Source organism: Micrasema longulum, unplaced genomic scaffold (assembly GCF_059751315.1).
Source record: "Micrasema longulum isolate JH-2025_06_02 unplaced genomic scaffold, ASM5975131v1 h1tg000505l, whole genome shotgun sequence".
In the NCBI taxonomy this organism is placed as follows: domain Eukaryota; kingdom Metazoa; phylum Arthropoda; class Insecta; order Trichoptera; family Brachycentridae; genus Micrasema; species Micrasema longulum.
Window position 1 is genome coordinate 413,790 of NW_028277702.1, and position 21,308 is coordinate 435,097.

Consider the following 21,308-nt stretch of genomic DNA (forward strand, 5'->3'; position numbering starts at 1 on the left):
TGCTCTACGGCACCTGTCTTTTGAAATACTTTTGTAAAAAATATTAGTAAGGGTTGAATTTTGATTTGGTAAGAAAACCCTCTTAAGTCGCATCATTGAAATTTCGCTCTCATCGTAAATATTGTCATGAAAAAATGATTTTGTAAACTAAGTATTTTTTTGAGCAAAATACAAACAAACCATCACGTCGTTTTCCCGCAGGGGTAGACAGAGAGGATATTTTGCAATGTCACTCTGTCAAAGCATACAGATCTTGATTCCCTACATTCATACATCTTCCCATGCACGCATGTTGATCAAAAAAACGCCATTTTAAACCAAAAGATTAAAAAACGTTATTTTTTCTTATTTTAATCATTATCATCATTTTCCCGTCCACACTTTATGGTGCTTAGGGCACTTTATTGGCACATCAATTGCAGGATATTTAGATTTACTTTATACCATGGAAGAAAGGGTGATCAAAAGTCATATTATGCTTTAGGCCACAGTGCAGGAATAATTAAATGCAGTAATTTAACCAATAAATACTGCAGTTGTATCGCAGTCTAAGGCTAAACAACAATATATCGTTGTTGTTAATCCGGGCAGCAAAAGTCTAACCAGATTGGTGCTGACGTTATAATCCCTTAAAAGGTAAATAAATTTAGAAACTTTCTGTCGCACTTTCCCGTCAATGGTATAAATTTTTTTTGAAAGTAAAAGCATAGAATTGAGGACTATTCTTAGAAAGAGCGTAGAATCATATTTGAATACATCGGACTGTATCCAATAATTCCCCCACCCTGGCTTACTTTCGCCGCGCGTATTCGTGAAGTCGCCGGGTAATGTTGCTTGATGGGAAAAAAAAATCATAACTCAAATGTAAGGTAAAAAAAGCAATCTATTAATTTCTCTTAAATTTTATTGTGCACGCGGAAATATTGATTGACACAGCAGAGTAGATAAGTAAAGGGTCATTTAATAAGATTAATTGAATTAATGAACTTTGAACTTAAAATAAAAAACAAATTTTATTTGACATAAAACGGATAATTTTATATCATGTTAAGATGATGTTGATGTTTTAATGATAATGTCGTTAAAATTTCCCCCACGGCATTGTTAAATCTGAGGTCTAATTTTCATAAGTTCTTTTATTAGATGAGCAAAGTGAGGAAAAAAAATCTACCCTAGCAACACTTACAAAATTTCCATTTTGTTTCTTCGGCAATCTGACAGATGGAAAAATAGTTCAATTTTTAAGTAATGCATTTGTTATATACATATTCATTTGCAAATTACAGATGAAATGTGATTGCATCCTGTTTCTTTAAGATCGTAGCAGTATTTCTAAACTTTAAAAGGACACAACGCGACATGGTTGAATTCAAATCAGGAGTTGCGTACTGAGCGACGACTACAATGAAACTAATAGGTCAAAACGTAAACCTACTCATTTATAAGTAGTTGAGTCGCCTTCTGTTTGAACTGCTTATGCGGTTTCTGAACTATTCTTAGTTCTATGGGTAAAAGTAATAATTACAAAATTGATTTGATATCACTGGTAACTGTTTTGATCCAAAACTGATATTTTCTATTATAGTTTTTTTTTATACTAAATACAGCTCTGCGTGTGAATTAGAATCCTGGACAAGGTTTTTGACTTAGTGGCTGCTCTAAAGTAAAAATATAAAAACGGATATTGAGTGGCGAAAAATCCGTCTCGTATTGTAGGGATTGGTACTATTTGGTTTTACATCTTAATATTTCAAGAGCAAAAAGGTATTAGAATGAACACATTAAATATTTTTGTCCTTGTCAATACAATAACACATGAATGATTTATTTATCTCTCAGAATCAATTATACGACATGCAATAACTTCTTGGAATACGAAAAAGAGACATGTTTTATAAAAGATGGAAAAGTACTCCTACAAATAAATCATATGAAAAAGAATATAAATTGTTAAGAAATAATGTAACTAAATTAAATAATATCAATAAAACTGCTTTTTATGGAAATAAATTCAAACATTGCTTCAATGATACTAAGAAAACTTGGGACAAAATAAATAAGTTGTTAGGGAAAAGGAATAAAAGCAGTTGCGATGAAACTATAAATAAATATTTAATAAAGAATGATACTACTCCTAAAAATATTAGTGACGATTTTGTTAATCATTTTACAAAAGTATAAATAGCATGCTACATCATTGTAATAAAAAAACAATTGATGCGTTAATTGACAAACAACTGCAGAGCATGTTTTTGCCTAGAGCAAAAATAAAAGATGTCGTCAATTTAGTTAATAATTTAAAAATAGTAAATCTGCTGGATTTGATAATATGAGAATGTATGATGTAAGAAACATATATATTTATTAGGACCAGTATTAACACATTTAATTAATTGCATTATACTCCAAGCGGAAATACCAGAATTACTTAAATATAGTATAGTCAGATCCATATATAAAAGTGGTAAACATTCAGACATTAGTAACTATCGACCAATAAGTATTTTACCTGTTTTTGAAAAAATATTAGAAAAATACATAACTCGAAAATTAATTAATTATTTTTCAAAATTTTCTATAATTGATCAAAATCAATATAGTTTCCAAAAGAAAAAGAGTACGGAATTATTATTACAAGATTTTTCAAATGGAATAAATAATGAACTAAATAAAAAATTTCACACCCTTGTTACACACCCCTATTTATTGACAATTCAAATGCATTTGATACGTTAATTGTATCAAATGCATTTTTATTACATTTAAACTTAATAGATACATTAAATGACATTGAAATCAGAGGAAACCTTTTAAAACTTTTCAAAAATTATTCAACTAATAGAAAAATATGTGTTAAAGTATTAGATGAAAAAAGTGAAAAAGAACACGTTTCTTCAGAGGTGCCACAAGGATCAATATTGGGCCCTACTTTGTACATAATATATGTGACAGTCATGTATAAACTATTTAACAATGTCAAACACTATGTATACGCCGATGATACTGCTTTAGTTGTGTCTCACAAGGATTTCAAAACTGCAGAGAAGTTATCGCAAGAAGACTTTTTAAACCTGCAAAAATGGTCCCATGATACAGGTTTAATAATTAATTCAAAGAAAACCAAACTTATGCACAAAAGATCACCGAACTATTAAACTCACACAACACCGTCAATTTTATCTCATAACTATATGTGTATCCATAGTGATTTTATACAACCGCGCATGTGTGAAAATATTGAAAATATTGAGCAGTATGTTTATTTAGGTTTAACTATAGATTATAATTTTAAATGGGATGTACATATTAGAAAATTGTGTAAGCGATTAAGAGCAATAAGTAATAGAATGTACATATTAAAATATTATGTCCCTGTTAATACTTTACGAATTATTTATTTATATCTCTCTGAATCAATTATACAATACGCCATAACTTCCTGGGGTTATTAAGTGAAACTAATATTAATTTTATTCAAACTTTGCGAAATTTAATGATCAAATTACAACTACATAAAGACGTATACCTCCAGAGACATAATATTTCAATATCATTAATGTATGAATCTGTAAATGATTTATCAGTTAGGGCTCTATTTCGGTACGACTTAATTCGTATTCAGAGTATAATCACAAATTGGTACATGATAACAACACCAGGTTTACTTGTATGGAAGGGCTAGCTGTTCCTAGATATTGTAATAAATATGGCAAAAACACACTTCAATACAGTATATCTAAAATATGTAACATGTTACCCAACTATATTTAAAATAGTGAGTTAAATACAGGAGTGAGACTTATGCCTTAAATTATGGCTAATGAAAAAAAATATATGTATTTATGACAGTTTTAATTTGTTATATTATAATAAAATTACAATCTGAAATATTTATAAATAAATTTATTTTTATTGTAAGTAAAGTTTAGAACAATCAAAGCAATATGTATGAACCTGTTGAAGACTTGTAAGCTTACAATTCAGCAGAAGTTAAATATTAAGATTATTGTGTCAGTATTTTCGAAAGAAAAAATCCTTGGACAAGTACCTGAAACGTTGGACTGATCACCTTATTCCCCGGTAACAAATGATCGAAATACGCTGCACTTGAATTAAGGATCCAGTGCCATGTGCATAATTGTGTGTGGATAAGAGCTTAGAAGTTTTTATGATATTGAAAAAAAAATGTTTAGTTTCAGTAGTACACAGCTATACATAAATAGTATTTTTCTTACAAAGTGATTTCTAGAAAGGAGTTCTTTCTTTTATAACTGACAGATAACATAACGTGGTGGTGCGGCATAAGGGTTGAATTTTGTTTCGGTTTGTACCCTTCTTGAAAACAGGGTTGGCAGTTGGAACCTGATTTGAATGGATAATGAACTAGTCAGAGTTGTGACGTTAAAGTTTCAAGCTGTCACTGCTAACTTACCACTCATGTTTAGTTTGAGTTCACCTTCCAGATATTCGCCAACTTTCACCCAGCGATGACGCCCCGCTGACACCTGCTTGAAGTGAATGATGTTGTACCGAGCGGGCCCGTCGCCATTGGCGTCGAATTTGAAATGATCTCCGCTCAACCCTGAAAATTAAAGAAACACTGATTTAATTGATTATGTTTTTGAAATAAATAATTCATGATTTAAGCGCGCGAGTGATTCCTTAATCCACAAACTCGCAACAACCAATACTCAGTTTAATCGCTTTCGCTTTGTTATTTTAATTCGTAGTTTAACCGGGAAAACCCAGGAGATAAAATAAATACTTCGCACGTTGGAATTGGAGGAACAAAATTTCCTATATATATTAGTGAACATCTTTCTCCTTCAAACAAAACCCTCCACGCAGCTACGAGGATTAAAGCAAAGGAGAAAAATATCAAATATGTGTGGACACGAAACGGTCGTATTTTTGTTCGACGGAATGATACATCTCCAGCTATTTTAATTAAGAGTTTAGATTGTCTAAATACTATTAGTTAATTTATAGGTGATTTCTCTTCTTATTTCTTATGCAACAAATGTACATGAAATTGAACAAATAAAATTCTTTTCACTTCGTTAAATATATATTATCAAAATACAAGAGGCATGAAGACCAAAACCGAAAATTTTCATCAAGAGGTTTTAAATAATAACTATGACATAATCTGCTTGACGGAAACTTGGCTTAACTCAACAATATTTAGTGAAGAAATATTTGACCGGCGATATGCTGTCTTCAGAAGAGATCGCGAAACATCAAGTTCTACTTCAAGGCAAGGTGGAGGAGTTTTGATAGCAGTCTCGAAAAAGCTAGTGTCCAATAGAAATAAAACATTTGAAAGTGAAAATGAAGACATTTGGGTGGAAATCAAATCGAATATTACTTCAAACTTTAGTATTTATCTTTGTGTAGCATATATTCCTCCAAATTTAAATATCTCTAACTATAATAGCTGCTTTCAAAAGCTTCAGTACAGATGTCTTCAACGTAAATCAAATTCACAATGCATCATTCTGGGCGATTTTAACATACCTGAAATTAAATGGGTATCAGATGCTTCAGGTAATAATAATTTTCTCTGTCCTACAAATTATACTAGCCCAAAATCATTAATTTTGGTTGACTTTGCATGTATCTGTAACGTTTATCAATTTAATTATCAATGCAATCATAATGGTCGAATATTGGATCTAGTTTTCTCTGATAAAAATAATTTAAAAGTTTTTCCAGTCGACGGTCTTGTAGCAATTGATCAGCATCATCCAGCAATCGAAATTTCATTTGAAATTGAGAATACTCAATTATTGAATGAAAATTGCGAAACTTTCAAATACAACTTTAAAAAATGTAATTACGAACTCTGCCGTCAAGACATATCATCTGAAGACTGGAAGATGAAGTTTGGAGAACATAATACAAATGATATGGTCTTGATTTTCTACAACATTTTATGGGAAATGATAAATAGACATGCCCCATTTAAAAATAGTAAATCAAACTGTAATTATCCACAATGGTTTAGTAAACCATTAATTAAGGTTTTAAAAGAAAAACATAAAATGCGGACGAGGGCGAAAAAATACAATAATCCACTGGATTATGAGGCATTCTCCATCCTAAGAAAAAGATCCAAAGCTTTGCAAAAGAAATGCTATAGAACTTATATTAAATCTGTTGAGGAAGGCTTAGTAGACAATATGAAGGTATTCTGGTCATTTTCTAAAACACAGCGTGCTACTAACTGTATTCCAAAAGTTATGATATATGAAAATGAACGCGCCAGTGATGGAATTGCCGTAGCTGAAATGTTCTCGAATTATTTTGCCTCTGTTTTCAGTAAATCAAACATTGTTCAGAATGTATCAAATACATCCAAAGTTTCAAATGATAGATACTACCAATTTAACCTATCTGATTTAAAAATTAACGAAGATGTAATCAAAATTTCTCTAAAAAATTTGGATATTAATAAGGGTCCAGGGCCTGACCAGATACCAAGTATGTTTTTAAAAAACTGCAGTAATGAATTAAGCAAACCATTGTACATGATATTTAATAAATCTCTTAATGAATGTATTTTTCCTGATCTGTGGAAGATTGCTAATGTGACCCCCATCCATAAATCTGGGGATAAATCGTCTGTCACGAATTACAGACCTATTTGTATTCTTTCATGTTTTGCCAAAGTTTTTGAATCGTTAATCTATAAAGTTGTTCTGGAATATGTTAAGCCATTAATTTGTCCCAAACAACACGGTTTTCTTCCTAAAAGATCTATTAATTCTAACCTTCTGGAATATTGTGACTATATTTGTTCATCATTTAATAAAAAATGTCAGGTGGATGCTGTGTATACAGATTTCCAGAAGGCCTTTGATAAAGTTAACCACCATATATTGATACAAAAGTTGGAAGCAATCGGTATACATGGCAATCTTCTAAATTGGATGATATCTTATTTGAAAAACAGAACCCAAATTGTATGCATAAATAAATTTGAATCATCACCTTTAACTGTAACATCTGGTGTGCCGCAGGGCTCTAATCTTGGACCATTATTATTTTTAATTTTTATAAACGATCTTGGCTCCCTCTTAGAGTGTAATTATCTTTTCTATGCTGATGACTTGAAAATATTTCGTAAAATTGAATCAACAGATGATCACGCAATGCTTCAAAAAGATCTTGATTCCTTAAGTGAATGGTGTAAACTGAATGATATGCACCTTAATGTTAAAAAATGCTATCAAATAACGTTTACAAGAAAAAGAACTCAAAACTGTTTTACTTATAGCATTAATAATATTGACCTCAACTCAGTAAGCACAATCCGAGATCTTGGAATCACATTTGACTCACGTTTAACTTTTTCCAATCATTTCAATATTGTTAAAGAGAAATCTTTACAAATGCTGGGCTTCATACACAGAATATCCAAGCCATTTAGAAATGCAGCATCAATAATTTGTTTGTATAATTCTCTTGTACGTAGTAAGTTGGAATTCGGAAGTATTGTTTGGTCACCTCATTATGTGATTTATAAAAATATAATTGAAACTGTACAGAAAAAATTTCTTCGTTCTTTGTCGTTTAAGTGTAACATGGGCAGAATACTTCAATGTTATGAAGAGCGCTTGGAGTATTTTAAAATTGAAAAGTTAGAAACTAGGAGACAAATTATAGATATGATGTACTTGTATAATATAATTCACAATAATGTTGATTCAGTGTTTTGTGTTCAAAGTGTGTCATTGTACGTTCCCCGTAGGCGCCTTAGATCACCTAATACATTTTACCTTCCAATTTTTACAAACAATATGGCACATTTTAACCCTCTTGCAAGTATGTTAAGACTCTATAACAAAATGGAAAAAAAAGTTAACATTGACATTTATCATGATAGAGCAAATAGTTATAAAAAAAACATTACTATGTATCTTAGATCAAATGCCTAATCCTTAGTTTTGTGTATGTAAATTAATTTTAGTCTTTTTTTATTATATCTTATATGTTTTTAATTTCTCTTTTCTTTTCTTTAAAAAAAAAAAAAATCTTTCTTTATTTTTACATTTCACTAAACTTAATCTTTACCATTACTTAAATTGAATTTACACTCTTATTTTATATAATTTATGAAAGATGTTGAAGTTCTGTAATTGAGAATATATGTAAAGAACGTTAGTTATGCTCACTTGAAAAATGTATGTATTGTATGTATTCTTGTTGAACTTCCAAATAAATTTAAAAAAAAAAAAAAAAAAAAAATATATTTTTTATTCATGTACTTTGGACATCTGTACGTAGGCATGGCTAAAAAGAGCATTATCGACAACATCGAGAAAGGAGTTCTGCGTTGGCGAATAGATAGCGTAAAAACGTATAATTAGATTTACGATGCGAATATCGATAAGTGCAGAAATCGAGGAACATCGATATGGACAAAAATTCAGGATACTCTCTCAACTTTTGCGAAAAATCTATAAGGAATAAATTTTAGTTAATAAGCTTACAGGTACAAATGATTTTTTATTGTATTGTATACTGTAAAATAAATAAAAAAAACAACAAATGTTATTCTATCTATTATGTGCATTTCTATAATTAAAGAAATATGTGAATGTGAAATTGCATCGACGAATACCTTCAAATTGTATATTTTCTAGTATGTATCTTTGTTGAATCACCTTATAAAATGAAAGAAAAAAACATGATAAATAAAACCAATAACAAATATCCGCAAATGTACAATATACGTAAAAAATGTATAGAATGAGAGGGTGTGTGTATGAGGGTAAGGGTGTGTATGTGAATAACTATCAATTAAGTATTGTAAAAGTATTTGGATATATTATAAAATTGTAAGAAAAAAACATTGTAAGAATTGTTTACTAGAGTTGCATACTTAGACGAACATAAACAGGGTTCGTTTGTTTGTTTGATCTTGGACGCCTGTAAGAAGCCTTAAGCTAGCGTCGCTTTTGGCCGAAATTCCGTTGCGTGAACTCCGCTGAGGAAAATCCGCAACCGAACGAGCAGCCACGCTACATAATCCGTGACGTATTATCCGTCGTCTAAATATGCTTTATACAGCTGATGGAATTTCCGCTGAGTGTGGCGTATCCCATGAAAAAACATGCAATGCAGAGTTGCCGATTTGACGCTGACTGGTAAAACGCGTGCGGGGAACGGAACAGACGCCGAAGGCGAGCGTTCCGCCCAGTCCGCCGACGGAACAAGCGAGTTTCCGCGTAGAGTGGCCGATAAAAGTTAATCAATGCAATTAAATGTATTGGCGTTCCGCAGCAGAATTTACGCAGCGGAATCTTCATGTATTATAATGTTCGGCTAAAAGTCTCTGGAAAATATTGGCCATTCCCAATTGAATAAACTGCCCGATGAATTAAAAACGAAAAGTAGAATAGCAAATTTTAAAGAGTCTCGGTAAAAGTTAGAATCTTTAAATGTATGAAAAAAAAAATCTTCTTTGAATAACGTCACAAGTCCTTACGAATAAACCAATGAGTGTTTTGATAGATTTCCGGTTTCTGGGAAGCCAACTCACCAACCAGGAGAACTCTACAAACAGAACTAGTGACGTAAAACGTGAAGTAATTAAACAAATGTTAAGTTTTAAAAAATATTTCGATACAAAAAAAAACAAATGACTTCCTTCGATAGTCAATGAAAAAGTTCAGTTTCTTTTTTTTATTTTTTATTTGTTAAAAGAATATTAAACTAAGCCAAAATTTTTATTTTTATATATTGTATTATCAGCGGTACGGTTTTTTAAAGTTTTGTATTTCTGAAATAACTCCGCTTGTGACGTCATAGGTTGTTCTCTGACAGTTCTTCTAAATGGTTCGTTTACGGTGACTAAACCGGATATCCTTCAACGCTTTCATATCATTGGATGGTTCACATGAACCAGTGACGTCATTCAAAGTAGCGCGTTTTTATTAGAATATTTTTTTTTATTTTTTCATACATTTTCAATAAATTTTGCCGTATAACTTAATGCTCTAATTTTTACCGCGCGCGAGAAAAAATCATTCGTTTCCAATTTACCGTAGGGCTGAAGCTCCTCATTAAAAAAAGTTTTTTTTTTTAAACCGGTGATTTTCCTCAATCAAAATTTGTAAGTTATAGTATTACTCGTGTGTTACATATATCTATAATAAACATCAACAAAGAACCTACCAAGTATCTACACATTTACCATAGCATACTTTAATTTTTGGTATTTAAATAGTGTGAAGAAGCTCTGTCCATCTCGTGGTCTAGTAGTAAGCTTGTTTGCCCATTATTCAGGTCACGGGTCCAATACTCGATATGATAGTCATGAATTATTTAGTTTAAGAGGTGATTTAAATATAATAATTTTTAAGCTCCCGGGCTGACATCGAAAACGCTAGATTGATCCCCTTGTCTTCATGTTAAAAAAACAACAACCTCGTATTCATGTTATAAATACACCGTTTTGATCATGAATAATGTTGTTATATTTTTACGGCATTTGAGATAATTGTAATGTTTTATGGGTGCTGTTTGTTGATCATCCTTTTTGCCGACGCGACGTTTAAACAATACACGGCACAATGATTTAGAAAATCTTCATCAGGAGTCAAATTTTGGAAAAGAAAACTGAGGTTCAATTACCGTTATCACATCATACTGTTTTATCAAATTTTCTCTAAAAATTTAACGTTGTAATGTATATTTTTATTTATATAACAACAAGTTAATGCTGTGTGTAAAAAGCGTTAGGAAACTTATTTACATATTTGTAAGACTAAGAAACATTTTCTCTCCAAAAAATATAAAAAACCTGTTCGCTACCCAATCATACGGTCAATTTTGCAGTATGGAATTATAGGCTGGGGAGCTTACAAAACAGATTTACCCCCACATTTGGTTGCTAAAAAAAATCGCTAAAATTATACATAAAAAGCCTAGAAACCCCTTATATTTAGTTTTAAAAGAAATTAATCTGCCCTTAATTGATGACTTCTTAAAAAAAACATCACAAACTTTTAAAGAAAAAAAACCCCACTAATTTACCAAATTCTCGAAACCTAAGATTTGTAAATAATTTCATTTTACATAGATGCAGTTCAAAACTGCAGCTTTTAATTACTGCACATATAGAAATAAGACTTAAATAATCTTCTGAAAATCTTAAAATCAGTATCAGATATTTACGCATTTAAATCTAAATTTAAAAAACAAATGAGATCCACCCAATCCAAAACTAGATAAAGTAAAATAAAGTATATGTTTTGAAAAAATGTTATATCTGGTTGAGCCGATAATTTGTTTCAATGTATTTTAGTCAGAGAAAAAAAATGTAAGTAAACACTGGCTAATTTTGGTTTTGTGAGGTTGCCACGCCTGACAGGACATTTTAATGGTTGGGAACACTGTTTTTTCTTCCGCTCCACTCTTCGCCTTTTCAACGAGTTATGTTCGCACGCCTTTCTAATTGTTGAAAAGTATTTTTCACTTTTTCTCCGTGAAAGTTAATAATTCACAAAAAGCCGCAAACATTTTATCATCCATCGCCATGGATCATCATCCGCTGCGCCGCCTCCAGACTCCAGACAATTGTGAGCATGCAGTTTTCCTGACCACCAGTTTCCCCGTTAGCGCGTGAGCTGATTGCCGACAAGGAATAAGACTCAACACCAGGTTATTCAGTGTTATTACATATTGATTTTATTAGGTTCAAGTACATCTTATTAGATTGTTGGCTGCATAACCCACTAGCTCACATTGGCAGTTTTGGAGAAAATAATTTGATTGTCCGCTATCGTAAAATATATTTAAATAGCAAAAGGTGAATTCTATTTACACGGATTCTCCAATATCCGATATTAAGGAATCTGTTTAAGATAATAAAAATGAAACTGAAATAGTATATTATATATATATGGACTCACATCATAAATAAAAATTAACGTAAAACGAACTCCTTTTTAACATTAAAAAAAAAAGAATAAAGAAATTAAAACAATGGTTATGACTTAGAAGATATTTTTTTTTTATGTAAAATTAACGAAAAAATCAAAACTGTGAATTTTTATCTGTGTGATTTGTGGATCAGTGACATGAAAAAATAATTTTTATTTGTAAAATTATAAACGAATTTCCCAAAGTTGAAATTTTTTTTGAATTCGAACATGCAAATATAAAAGATTGAAAATATTTTTTATCTAAATTTTACGTTAATCATAAAATACTGTCCTAATTGTAATTTTAAGTACTGAATTTGTTTTCAATGCTAATTATTCGATATATTGCAGTTGGAAGTGTAGTTTAATTAAATACAGTTTACTTTAGTATTGTATTGTCCTATATATGTTTTTAGGAAGGAAACTTGTTACTGAGTTGAAAACAACTTCCCCAATAACACGCCAAATAATTATCCTCTTACAAAGCAAACAGTTTGACACTTTTGATATTTATAATAGAAGGTAATGATAAGAAAGTTTGTTACGGAAATTAATATCTTGATAGGGTGGAAAATTATAACGGCCAGTAAAAATTCGGTATCTAATTTTAGAAATAGAAAGAGACCAAACATATTTTGACATATAATACGTCTTGCCTCTGGGCCCTTATCTAGAAAATTAATCGTTACGTTTTTACGGTGGTTTTGAAATTAACATATTATTTACTAGATTTTACTCGTGGCTTTGCTCGCATGGTATTCGGAAGAAGTTAATTAGTTTATTAATTATCGTTTATCAACAAGAATTTTCCCAAATATTTTTCCGAAATAAAAAGTACTTATTGTATCGATTGCCTGTCCTCCGACTCTCACTGCGAAAGAAAATATGTCGATCCCCGTTAATCTATAGCGTCGTAGCATCGTTATTCTGTTCATAAATTGAAAATCCTATTGCAAAATTAAAACGAAAAGCAAACCAAACTAACGATAGATAAAGCAAGTAAATCATAAAAAAAATAAGGAATTAATTACAAATTTTTATTTTTTTTGACATCTTACCTAACCGCCTACATTTTTTTCAATTAATTTAGCTCATAATTGTTATTTTATTTAATTTTTTCATTGTCTTTTTTATAATTCGGGATGGAAATTTTTGTTTAACTTTTGCTTTCTGCTATATCGAGGCAAAAAAATATGTCAATCGGTCACTCCGTTTAAATGTGAAGTAAACACAAACAAACAAACACACTTTCGCATTTACAGCTTGCCCATCACATACCGCGTACCGCATTTGAGAAAACAAGTCTCCTTGGCGGTGCCCAGTGGTGCCTACATAAACGGAAAAGTTGCTCGTTGCTGAACGAGAAAAGCTGCTCGAAGGAGTTCTCTGTAATCTGATAGCCTTAGCATCATTGTGCTGAAAGAAAGTAATCCAGAAGTACATAATATGCACTTAATTGGATTAAGAAAAGAAGGAAGATAATTCTTCACTGACTGAGATTGAATTGATTGGACATGATGACTGTCTTCCGCATCAACATATAATATTAGTATGGATTTATTTACACAAATTATTGCTAAACATCAACATATTGCAGTCAATCAAAAAACAGACTGGTCAAAAGAAGAATCAGTCAAATTTTGTACTTACAAATTTTTTTTACATATCGGTATATATAAAAATACACAAAATTATTTTAAAAAAAAGCTTGCACACAATCTCGTTAAAACTTACATAATAAAAATGCTTGGAGAAAAATGAAAGGAGACAGGAAGATAATCCAGGAAAGAGAAGTAAAAAAAGAAGGTTATAAGTAGGTTATTTTATGATATTAAATAATTCAACAATGTTTTGAGTATGTCCAAATGTTTGCAGACTAGCTGGTTCAGCAGGATGAATCTTACCCACATGATAATTAATATGAAACAACTTTAGTTCAGAGGAAGAGGATGAAACACGGTCATTTTTTGGAGATTAAAAATAAAGCAGATGCTTTGCTTCTGCAACAGCTCCAGACGATCAATGAGGCGACTAGAAAGCAAATATTATGTTATCTTAATACTATCAATAATCCATAATCTTAAAATTATCAATAATTAGTAAATACCTTTTATCGAAAAGAAAAAAATATACGTTTCTGCAGTGAATCATTCACTATACGAAAAAGTAGGAAAATAATGAATAGCATAACACGAGACTGTTTTTTCAGGATGCGTGACCTTCTTTGCAGTAGAGACTTTAATTTAGACTTCCGAATGCGCATTACTCGATGTTACGTCTTCTCAGTACTTTTTTACGGCGTCGAAACGTGGACACTCACCCAAAACACTTCAAAAAAGATCAAAGCCTTTGAAATGTGGTGCTACAGGAGGATATTAAAAATCTCCTGGGTGGATAGAGTCCGAAACAATGATGTTCTCCGACGGATGGAAAAAGATAAAGAGGTACTGAAGACCATAGAGAAAAGGAAACTTGAGTACTTTGGGCATGTGATGAGAAGAGAAAAATATAAAATTTTACAGGTCATTCTACAGGGAAGGATTGAGGGAAGACGAAGTACAGGTAGAAGGCGCATCTCTTGGCTTAAGAACTTGCGCGACTGGTTCCATTGCAGCACACAGTCCTTGTTCAGGGCAGCTGCCAATAAAGAAAGAATCGCAATGATGATTTCCAACCTCCATCGGGGAGAGGAACCATAAGAAGAAGAAGCATAACACGAGCATCCTATTACATCACCAAGTGTGATTTTATGGTGTGGGGAAGTCGAAATACTATCAATATGATCCCCCGGGAAACGATAAAATTAGTATGTCTTCGGATTTCATTGCGATATAACGCTACTTTTGAAGTATTAAGATGAAATAGTAAGTTTTGTACTAAATTAAACAAAAACGTTAAGAATTAGTCCAAAACTAAAAACTACCTAATTTGTCAAGATTATGTACTTGCCTAAAGATACTTAATAAAAACATCCTAAATTAAGTTTTTCCACTGAAATTTCTTGATGAGGCTACATTTTATTTATTAAAAATAACCTGTTTTTTCGTCAAAACTTATGAAATTGTATTATTTACATATTATAAATAACGCTAAATTTTTGCATTTTTTTTTGTTTTCATCGATATGATTTCGAACTAAAAGATTATACTTTGCCCATTGGCAAGCAATTAGTATCCCAGTAAGTCTCAAGACACAGACGGTGGGACATATACATTATTTTAAGACAGATTTATTTTTCAATCTTTTATACCAAAAATATATATTTATTAACTTTTAACGGACACTATTAAGTATTTAGCAGATATTTCGTGAGTTTACAAGCATTCATGTTCGCTAACGAAAAATTTTGGCGAATGTTGTAATTTATGAAAGAAAAGAAATATGACCGATACTTAAATCAATAAATTGCCACAAATTTTTATATTCACAGACAGTCTTGTAGACATCCCGAAAGCGATAAAACCAGTTACTAGTTATTTTGAATTTGTGGGAGTATCAAATGCTATTGAAAATAAGAAAAATGTAAAATTTAAATAAATATAAATTGAACCAAAATAATATTCCAAATAAAACAAAATAATTAAAGCGTTAAATTGAGGTAACGTATCAGGCCAGGAACCCTTGAGCGATGGCTTTATATTATGAAGGTATAATACTCTCCATCAGCAGTAGTATTATGTAAACGATGTCAATCTCTAAAATGATGATGTACAGCCGCCTGACTGCTCTTCTAATCGGCACAACCATAAGCTGGTTGGTTCTGGAAGCTGGCATATAAAACAGAATAAACTGACGCTGTTGGAGATACTCATTTAGAACATATAAAATGAAACTGTTCAAAATGGCCCAGTTCTCAATAAAAAAATTTATTAGTCTGAAAAAATAGTAATTGTGAACACATCCCTTTTAAATTGCAAACTGTTGATCCCCAGCATACCCGAGAGAGGATATATATAAAGTTTCGGATAGCTATCTAAAAAAAAGTCAGAATTTTCTTCTAAACCCTGTCCATCATGAGAGAATATTTCACTGAGCGTGGACTCCATATCAACTAATAATGTTTATAAGAAAATGGTCAACAGGTGGATGAGGTGGACTTTTTTATATTTTATAAATTATTTGTATGACTGAAAATTGTGATGGTTTTAATTTTCAAATATCTCCTTGTTCATTAATATGTGTTTTTTTTAAATGTTTTTAAGTTATAAATTTTTTGATTTTCTTTTTATTATTCTTATAAGTATTTACATTTATGTTTCACAATTTAAATATTAGTGGTATATTTTCTAATTAAGATTTATGCTGTGATTGTTAGTATTAACAAAGTTTTTTCAAATTTATATTTATTTTTCATTTTATTTTATTATTTGCATTTCTTAAGTATTATTTAGTTGAAAAAAAAACATTTTGAAAAAAGGTTCTGCATGAACAAAAATAGTTTTAAGCTAGTCGGGACCCGAAACAAAGAACCTCTATACATTTGAAAACTGTGAAACAGACATTTCATTAAACTATTTTGTTTGATCAATAAAAGCTTTGATCGCGACAGAAGGCTCTAAATTCAATTTAATTTAAAATCAAGTCGTTAATTCATCTATTTAAAGCACAACCGCATTCCATGTAGTAAACACGTTAATTCATGTGTCAGGTTATTCACACTATGAGACTGTGTTGAGGCACTCCCAGGTTTAGGAAACGACACATCAATTTTCTCTCTGTCATCAATATGTATGTTTATTCTTCAATTAACTAATTAATGGAACTTAGAATAGGAGGATTATGCTACCGAGATTATTTGAAATGTCTTGTTACTGAATTTCAATCAATCAAACTTCAGTAAACAACAGTGTAATTTAACTATCAAAAATAAAATATCAAAACGCATTCCTCTTCTTCTTTTTCAACATCCGCTTCTAAGTGAACCACGTGAACATCACTCAACCCCTCTAGGGCCCCGATAATAATGGGAAATCAACAGAATTATTTTCGAGAGCGTATAAAATAAAATTGAAATTTATGTACGAAAATGTGTATATTTGTATGAAAATCAAAATCCTCGTTGGTGCCCTGCAGCAATTGATTATGTTAAAAAAAAATGCGTGTAAACGAAAAACGGACCCCAGAGATAAAACCAATTACGTTCAATTTTGTAAAAGGTTGGAAATATTTAAAGATAGACAGGAATATGGAAATGGACCTACCTTTGATTCAATGAGGATTTTTTTCAATTTTTAATCTCACTTCTTCAGGAAAATTCTTAGTGGATTTTTTTTTAATATTTAAACATAATAACAATGATACGTCATGATAGACAAATAGATCAACTTATTTTTTAACAAAGCAATAATTGGAGAACAGATACAAGCTACCTTTTATCCAGAATTAATGTATAATTTTATCGAATAAACCAGGAAAAAAAATATTTTGGGTAAAATTTGCTCAGCGGAACGATTTTCATTTTTCTTTGGGAATTTTATCGCCCGTCAAAATGATAAAGTACGTTATTCTTGCATGCCTTTCGATAGCTCGCAATGTTGCATTTATGTCTGGCTTGCACAAAGAACATCTTTGGGGACCTAAGCGAATAGGATCCTAGTAAATGGAAGAAATAAATCAAAATGGAAAGAAATCCACTCTGCGCTATGAGCGTATGATGCCACAAAAACATTCTTCACTTGAAATATATTTTTCGAATAAATGAGAAATATGCAGTGCTACATTGCTTTGAATTCAATGGCATATTTATTTATTTATTTTGAATGCCATTTGTTTGGTAGAAATCCATTTTTATTACTGGTAAGGTATCCAAAAAGAATAACATATTTTTGGGATAAACTCAATTTTAATCTTTACAATACAAAAAAATTAATAATGTGACGCGTTTTGTCTTGTTAGGACTTTATCAAAATTATGTCAAAAAGTAAAATAAAAATCTAAAAAAAATAATCAAATAGATAATAATAGTTTTATTATTATGACGGTCAATTTTATACTTGTTGTGGTACCGTGGTAGCATTATGGACTGACGGACCAAGGATCTGAGGTTCAAATTCCACTCTGACAACTAGATTCTTACGATTTTTAAGAAAATGTCATAAAAAGTAAAATATTGAGGTAAAGAATTCAAGTGTATGAGGGTATTAAAAGGAAACTTAGAAATCTCCATTGGAGTTACGGAGATATCTGCAAAAAACTTGAGAACCTAACCCCAAGTTGCCTCTTCTTTAAATCTGTGGGCTCACGCCGTCCTGGAAGGCCGTCAATGACGATCTTTGGACTTTATTCGGCGGAATTAAAGGGCGCTGGATTGACGTGGGAAGAGGCAAAAATGCTGGCTGGTGATAGGGTCTCCCGGAGACAACTGGTGATGTTCACATGCTCCACTTAGGAGTGGATGTGGAAAAGAAGAAGGAGAATAATATTCGAAAAAAATATAAACGTTAATGAAACCAATATAAAACAACTGTACGCCCAACGACGGCAGATACTACTTGGCAGTTTTATGGGTTTTCGAAAAGTCCTAGCTCCCATAAGAAAAAAAAAATCAAAACAATATATTGGTAGATACGTCAAAAGTAAATCCCTTTCACTGATCTAGTTCCATAATTCAGGCAGAACATACGAGAATTTGTTTGTATGAAGAAAAGTCAGACCCCGTTTCCTCTTAATCATAAGAAACTAGAAGCTAAGAAAATATTCTTCGAAAAATTTGCCAGCATATAGAAGTGTAGTGTACTCATTAAAATGTAAAGTATGCGTCAATAATTTACGATAAAAGTGAAGGTAATAAATACGATGTTCGGTCTGAGAAAAATAGATAGTGATATTGTGAAGTCAGTATGTACCGTCATAAACTTTATAGGCACGTGGATGGCTAGAAAGATATAATATTATTTTTTAGAAACTAACATGGAACAATATCGCACCCCGGGAAAAGCAGTGGCCTAACTAAAAAAAACGCGTGTTTACATGAGAGCAGTTAAACACATACCAGCACGATCAGTAAACAAATATTCATTGCAAGAATAAAGGCACAATTCAATTACTTATGACAGTTTTTTTAAATCTTTTTATAAATAATAATGGCATAGTGATGGTTGTGCCGCTAATATTGTTTTGTTACATTAAAACACAGAGTAGGATTGTTATTTTTATTTTAAGGCCACATTAATATTTTCAAGAATCATGGCGCAAATTCTATGGATAGGAAATATATTCAGATGAATTTCTGCATATTTAATTTTAAAATACTTTCGGACTTGTGTCATTATTATCTGTCAGGAACGATATTATCTCACATACGAGTAGGTACATTGAAACTAAACATATTTTTAAAATTAATTTAATACATATTTGTATTTATATTAACATTTTCCATTACGTAAAAGAAAAAAAAACAATTATTGTGTACAACATGGGGAGTGGAGTTTTACAATTTAAAAAAAAAAAAAAAAATTAAAATTAAACATAAATTACAAATAAAAATATACGGTGTTTTCAATCAGTGCTACTCAAAAAAGAATTATGACTTTTTCTTAAAAACTTGCTATTTCTGACTGCACTTTTTATTTCCTTTGGTCGTTTTATTAATTTTTTTTATGCATTCAAATGTTTGTAGAAAAATACTGAGTTCCGCCCTCCTAAGAAGTTATCAAAAATTAATTCATATAACAATAGAGATGGATTTTTTTATAAGGAAATGTGGCTTTTGACCGGTCATTGGCAAGGTGACACATTACACTAATTGTAACAGTAGTAATTTTTTTACCAATAAACGCTCTCCATCTCTGTTGTAACATGACTATTATGTCATTTGTTAACTACCAAGGCAATCGATTATAGTATTTTGAATAAGCCAAAATAATATTGTGACTATCACGATTGACCCCTTAAGCCCGGGTGTTTATTAAAATATATAGGAATTTCAACTCACATAATCGATTCCAATATTTGGTTACAAGAATTATTTTAGTATACTTAAAATTTTGTGCATTGAATCAACTTGTCTAAAAAAAGTATCAAATAAAGTATTTACAGCCGTTGTTTGAGAGATGAACTAATTTAAAAGATTCTCGCCCACGTATACAAAGGTTCTGACTTCGTTATTTCTCAAAAATCAAACAGCTAAAAAGTCCTGTAAATAACTAAATTTAAGTGTTCCCCTTTAAGGAATGTTATTTATCACAATCGATTTATGTAGGCTGAAATACATTAAAAATGAAAGCTTCTTTGAATTTTCACTTGTTTGAAAGATACTCCTTTTTTTCAGTTTTAAAATCAAAACAACCCATTAAACAGTATGTTTACTACTACTAATGAATTAAATGTAATTAAATGAATTATAACACACATTAAAAACGTTTCTTTTTTTAAACATTTAAGTTTTTTTAATGAAAATACAAAGTGGAAGTTTTATTTTGATTTATTTAACTTATTGTTCAAAATGTAAATTTTACATCGACAAACTATTGCTGAATGGAAATTTCTTCCAACCAATTAATAAAATGAAAGTGTCATTAACATAATTTTTAAACGTATTCAAGAGAAAATAAAATAAAAAAAACTGAAGATACAAAAAATAGACATCAATATTTGCAAATAAATGACTTTAAATCAATACTAGTATTCCATAGATAAATAAAACGGAGAGAGGAAAGGGGAAAAGACCGAGGAAAAGAAAGGATATGATTCTTTAGACTTGATTTAAACATTTATATTGTAGTAACCACTTTGATAGAGATGGGAGATGATTTCACAGTTTAGTTTAAAAATAATAAGACCAGTGATACTTGACTCCAAAAATAATGAATAACCTTCTCTTGCGCGACATTTTCAAGACCAGTCGAGGCTCAGTTTTATTCCAAATTTGTGTATTTAAGTATTTTTGTACTAAAAAATACACCAAAAAAAAAAAAAATATTAAACGTATTAATTCCTTAATTATTGATCATCGGTCGATTGTCCATTTATAAAGTAAAACTAGATACTTTTTTTATATAAAGTCAAAATTACAAGTTTGTGTAAGACACAAAAAAAGACAGGGCTTTGACAAAACATCAAGACAAGATCTGGACTATTTCTTTCGTCCTCGTTTAAATGTAGTTGGTATGAAATTTATGAAGGAAAATTAAGTTTAGGAACCATGAAATGGATTGTGGTCCTGTGAGTAGTGTCGCGGACTCCGAATCAGGAGGTCCTAGGTTCGAATCCCACTCCATCACATCATGTTTCTCATTTTCCAACAGGCATTTTCATGACTTAAATAAAATGGGTACTAAATTGAATATGCGGGTAAATTATAAGAACGCAAAAAAAAATTAAACAAACACATTACTACACCAGTAAATTTATCATACAATTATAGAAATGGCATAA

At 30.8% G+C, this 21,308-nt stretch overlaps 1 protein-coding gene across 1 annotated transcript in view; it reads right to left on the reverse strand.

Annotated features, from left to right (window-relative positions):
- LOC148281008 (metabotropic glutamate receptor 2-like) overlaps positions 1-21,308 on the reverse strand; it is a 508,075-nt gene that overhangs the window by 131,692 nt on the left and 355,075 nt on the right. Inside the window, 1 exon segment of the mRNA XM_088227463.1 lies at positions 4,433-4,582. Coding sequence (XP_088083589.1) covers positions 4,433-4,582 — 150 coding nt within the window.